The sequence below is a fragment of the Acinonyx jubatus genome, chromosome D1 (genome assembly GCF_027475565.1).
Source record: "Acinonyx jubatus isolate Ajub_Pintada_27869175 chromosome D1, VMU_Ajub_asm_v1.0, whole genome shotgun sequence".
Classification (NCBI taxonomy): domain Eukaryota; kingdom Metazoa; phylum Chordata; class Mammalia; order Carnivora; family Felidae; genus Acinonyx; species Acinonyx jubatus.
The window spans coordinates 33,352,326-33,357,382 of NC_069390.1; the positions used below are offsets into that span (position 1 = coordinate 33,352,326).

General features: G+C 38.6%; 1 protein-coding gene across 1 annotated transcript; it reads right to left on the reverse strand.

The window, feature by feature from the left end:
* Positions 1-838: 838 nt before the first annotated feature.
* LOC106970256 (spliceosome-associated protein CWC15 homolog) lies at positions 839-1,700 on the reverse strand. The gene is made up of 2 exons (XM_053203365.1): positions 1,684-1,700; positions 839-1,600 (listed from the first exon to the last, which is right to left on the reverse strand). Exon 2 carries the CDS (start codon positions 1,590-1,592, stop codon positions 897-899), a length of 696 nt encoding a protein of 231 aa, XP_053059340.1. The 5' UTR covers positions 1,593-1,600; positions 1,684-1,700; the 3' UTR covers positions 839-896.
* Between the last annotated feature and the right edge of the window lie 3,357 nt (positions 1,701-5,057).

Genomic DNA, 5,057 nt, shown 5'->3' on the forward strand with positions numbered 1-5,057 from the left:
TACTGAAGGGTGGGTTTGGGACATGAGGCTCAAAAGGAACAAATGACAAAACCATGTAGCTCCTTGTAGACATGGCAAGCAATGTGGATTATTATAAGTGAAATGGAAACCTTCTAGAGGATTTCAAACAGGAAGATGACATAATGTGATTTTAACTGTTAAAAGATCAATTTCGTTACTGCATGAAGAATGGGTAATAGTGGAAACAGAGAGGCAAGTTAAGAGCCTGATAATAAAAGTAAAGGTAACTTGGACCAGAGAGATAATAGCCATAAAATTATTGTAATACTCCAGGCAAGAAATAATGAAGACTAAGTTTAGGGCAGAAACAGTGGTGACAGAGAGGTGGACTTTAGCTGAAGATGGATGTAATAAGTTGAATCAATTGTACTTTTGACTAATTAGATGTGGAAATGGGTAAGAGAATGAAGAAGTTAAGCTATCAGGTAACTTGTGTAGGTAGTTGAATGGAAGAGATTACTAACCATTGTAAAAAATAAGAAGAAGAGCATGTTGGTATCTGAGAAGGCTGATTAACAGTTCCATTTTGGATATATGGAGTTTAAGGTACCTTAGGACAAGCAGATGAAGTTGTATGGTAAGCAGTTGGATCTGAAGTTCAGGAAAAGACAAAGATTGGAAATACTAATTTTAAAAACATTAGCATATTAATGTAAAAGCATAACTGTGGGTCTAAGAAAAGGCCAACTGGTCTTAATACTGTGTCATGTGTACACTGAAGATGAATGGTGATAGTTAGGTGATACTTAAATTTGGTCTCACTTCAACTATGGGTGATATATACAACTTACATGTACATCCTGTTCCCATTCACATCTTTTTTTTTGTTTGTTTACATTTTACAGTCTTTAATTAAGCACATAAAACTGTACTATTTAATATATATATTTCTCCATGAACTTTTTGTGAAATTCATATCGCAGTGTATCATTTACAAATCTTTTGCCTTTCTTCTGATCATCTACACCTTTTGCACAGTTCTTGAAAACAACATCATCATCCCACCTTCTTTTAACTTTGAAGTTGGCCTGAGGCTGGGATGGGCCAGTGAGATTAAGGAGAGGGTTTCCACTCAATATGTTTTCCATACGTATTCTTTCTTCTTCAGCTTTTTGTTCTTGTTCCTTCCTGGCCTGCTCTTCAGCTCTTTCTTTTTTAATTTTTTCTAGCTCTGCAAGAAGAGCTGCAGTATCATCATCATCGCTCTCCTCTTCAAAATCTTCATCTTCATCTTCCTCATCTAGTAGAGGATCATCTGCATCAAGGTTGGCAGCAGGAATCTGGTCTAACCGAGGTTTCTTGGACACTGATGAGGAGGTTGTATGTTCTCGTGTTGGATGATCTCTATTTTTTTCTCTGGCGGCAGCTCGCTCTCTCTCCTCCAGCTCTCTCCTGAAGTCACGGTTGCGAACCTCTTCAGGGGCATCCCGAGTGGTTTGTCTATATTTTATCTTTGTATGAGAAGGTAGGTCTCTACTTGAATACTGCTTTGAGAGTTGGCTTAAATCACCTTCTCCTTTTCCTCTCCCCCCTCTCGCAGGTTCAAAAGTTGGCCTAGCTGCTGTTGTCATCTTTTATGCTGCTACCCTCCTGCCGCTCACGTCGGCCGTGGTCTAATGCTGCAGCCTCCGGAAATCATACAGACACCATTACGACTGGTACCTCCCAGGAGCCTCTGCCTCATTCACATCTTTTAAAGTTACCATGGACATAAGGCTAGCAGCCTTTTGTAATCAAAATGCCAAGAAAATTCTGAACTTTCTTAGGAAAGTAATGAGGACAAAGAAAAAATATGATTTTTTCCTCAGGAAAAACTATGCTGCATGGACAACTGGAATATTGTATGTAGACTAATTGATGACATCTTTAGGATATTGGGAGATGAATGGATTCTAAAGAAAGTCTTATTCTAAAAATATATCTTGACTATTATTGGAAGACAAGGAAAATTAGGCTCAGAGATCAATGGGCTGAACCAAAATTACATAACAAGAAAATGATAGTGTGGAGAGTAAGATCCAAATCTCCTGGTTCCTTACTTACAGCTTTTAAAAATATATATATAAATCATATAAAACGGCTGGAGCAAAAGGCTGGAAAATCTAGCTTATAAGTTCAGGATAAAATAATTAGACTTCTTCTAGTTTGGAACAACCTAAACTAAGAGGTAATGGCCAAGATTATGAAATAGTATTGGGTTTGATAGGATAGGATCAGATACTGGACTGTGGGGCATAAACTACTACCCAAGGGAATGTTGTGAACAAAGGAAGATATAACTAGTCAAATTTCTTTTACAGCTGTTCCCACATCCCTGTTTTCTACTGCAATGTCTTAGCCTTCTGGTTCCTGATACTCAACCTCTGTCATGCAACATGAATCTTGACATGTCCCAGAGTCATTTCCTATTTTGGGCTTTACTATTGACCTAAGACTTTAGTCTCAGAATAGGGACCAAAGATTTTACTGGCTTGCCTGGATTGACTTTTCAGAACCTCTGGATTCTTCATTATCTCCAAATTCTATCCTCAATAGTAAAGGTCAAACATTAAGTTTCAAAATTCTAAGATACAGGGGACTAAAGGGTACTCTGTGAAACCCAGAAAAGATCAATTTAGGTCAATTTAAAGACCTTGCAAATTTTATTTGCTTTATCACTATTCATGATATAGAAAGCAATTTTTGTACATTACCGTGAAGACACAGTAAGATACTAAGTGACTTCATGTAGCTTTACCTAAATAGCTCTGCATGAACAATCACAAGGAATAAAAGTAAAAGAAAAAAAATTAAGATGAATAATTCTAGAAGAATTGCTATGTGCCAGTCACCATGCAAATCACTTTCATATACATCATCTAATTTAGTGTCAGCAAATATATAAAAACATTACTATTCTTACTTTATTAATGAGGAAACTGAGGCTCGAAAGTTAAGTGACTAGTCTGAGATCTACAGCAAGTTATTCCTAAATGATGCAGGAAACAGAATATCTGGAAGGATCCAGAACAGAGTGGAGCTGGATGAATGATGTAAAGAAGAGAAGGCCAACAAATAACCTAAATATAACAGTATGAGGATATACAGGCACTAGTGCTCAGATGTTCTCCATATTTGTTGATGTCAGAAAAGGGAAATTAGCGAAGTTTAACTTAGGATACTGGTGTCCAATAGAAGGCTGGATTTGCTAGCAGATAGGTCTGCAAGATACTAGAATGAGTAAGAGATGTTGTGAACTCTTTACATTCTCTCAAAGGAGTTACTTTAAATAATTTTTAAAATGTTTTCTTTATGTATGAGGGAGAGAGAGAAAGAGACAGAGTGAGTGGGGGGAAGGACAGAGTGTGTGTGGGGGGAACACAGAGGAACCAAAGCTGGCTCTACACTGACGTCAGTGACTGTGGGCTCAAACTCACAAACAGTGAGATCATGATCTGAGCTGAAGTCAGACGCTCAATTGACTGTGCCACCTAGGTGCCCCATCAAAAGGAGTTACTTTAGATGTTCATCTTTTTTCAGAAGAGAAGATATTTTATACATGTGATTATGTGAACTATATGGATATTCATTCAACAAACAATTTTTTTAAATAATATGCTAGCTGCTATGCTCAGTAGGTCTGTGGATAGATTGTTGAACATGACAGATTGGGCCTCAGTCCTCCCATCAGATAATTCAATAAGCAGTAATCATGAAAGGTGCAGGGAAACAAGTGGGGTGCTGAGGGAGTATCTGGTCTAGCCTACCTTTAATCAGGGTATGCTTCCAAAAAAAGTTCTGTCTAAACTGAGACCTGAAGGATGAATATTACCCAGGAAGAGAAGAGCAGAAGTATTTCAGAATTAAAACCAAGTGCAACGTGGGAATTGTGTGGCTTCTCACAAACCCTTCCAGGGGTGGAATTTTGTAAATCAGTCAATTGCTTAGGTCCCTCATGTTGTCATAATGTTCCTGAAATCACTGCTTTCTTTATGGTTTCTGGGTAAGCCACTGACACACTCTAAGTTTCCCATGTGATGAGTGAGAATCTGGGGAGTGTCCCTCCAGTGTGCAATGTGGAGCTGATGTAAACCCATGGGAGCGAGTGATGAAATGGGCAACGTGGGGTGTGGACTCAGATGGCCTGGGTACAAGGACTGGCTGTGCCAGATACTAACTTGATGATCCGAGAAAAAAAATCCCTAAAACTCAGTAGCCAAAGAACAGTGACATGAAGATGAGCAGAGACAGAATGCTATTCCCTGACAACAAAAATGAGGAATTTCATTCCAGCTAAGAGGAAAATGTATTCCTCTAAATTGTTTTCAAACTTTATTGGCATCCCACTCCCCTGGGCTTGTTAAAACAGATTGTTGCGCCCCATCCCCCAGAGGTGCCAATCCAGGACGTCTAGGGTGTTAATTCTGGAGCATTACCATTTCTACCAAGTTCCCTGGTACACTGATGCTGCTGGTTCAGGGATTACACCTTAAGAGCCGCCATTGTAGAAAATGTTGCCCATTAACCAATCTTCAGCCTGTTGCTTACTAAACCAGCAAACCCAACTATTTCTTCAGTTCCCATTAACTCTTCCTCTCAGGTAACCTCAACTACCAACAGAAAATGCTGCAGTGTGAAGATACAAGCAAGCACATTGTTAACCATTTTAAAATGCCAACCTCTATTCTAAGAGGCTATTTTGGCTGAGGTCTTCCATTTGGTCATTTTTAGAGTAAAAGAAGTAATGGAATATACCATCAGAAGCTCCAAAGGAGTTAAAACTACTACTGAGTACAAGTGCTTATTTTCATTAAGAGCAAGGACGTCACTTAGGATTATTTTCTTGAGAATTTAAATGCCAACAAATGCAGCCGTATTTGAAAGGGTATCTTATCCCCACCTTGGCTGCTTTTTAATGTCATCTGACAATTTCCACTTTCCACAAGATGAGCATTCACAAGCCTACATTTCTTCACTAAATTACTTTTTCTTTCTTGCACTTGTTTTTTCTTCCATCCTGGAAGAGTGACTCCCAAAAAGAGTTACTTTTCAGATGA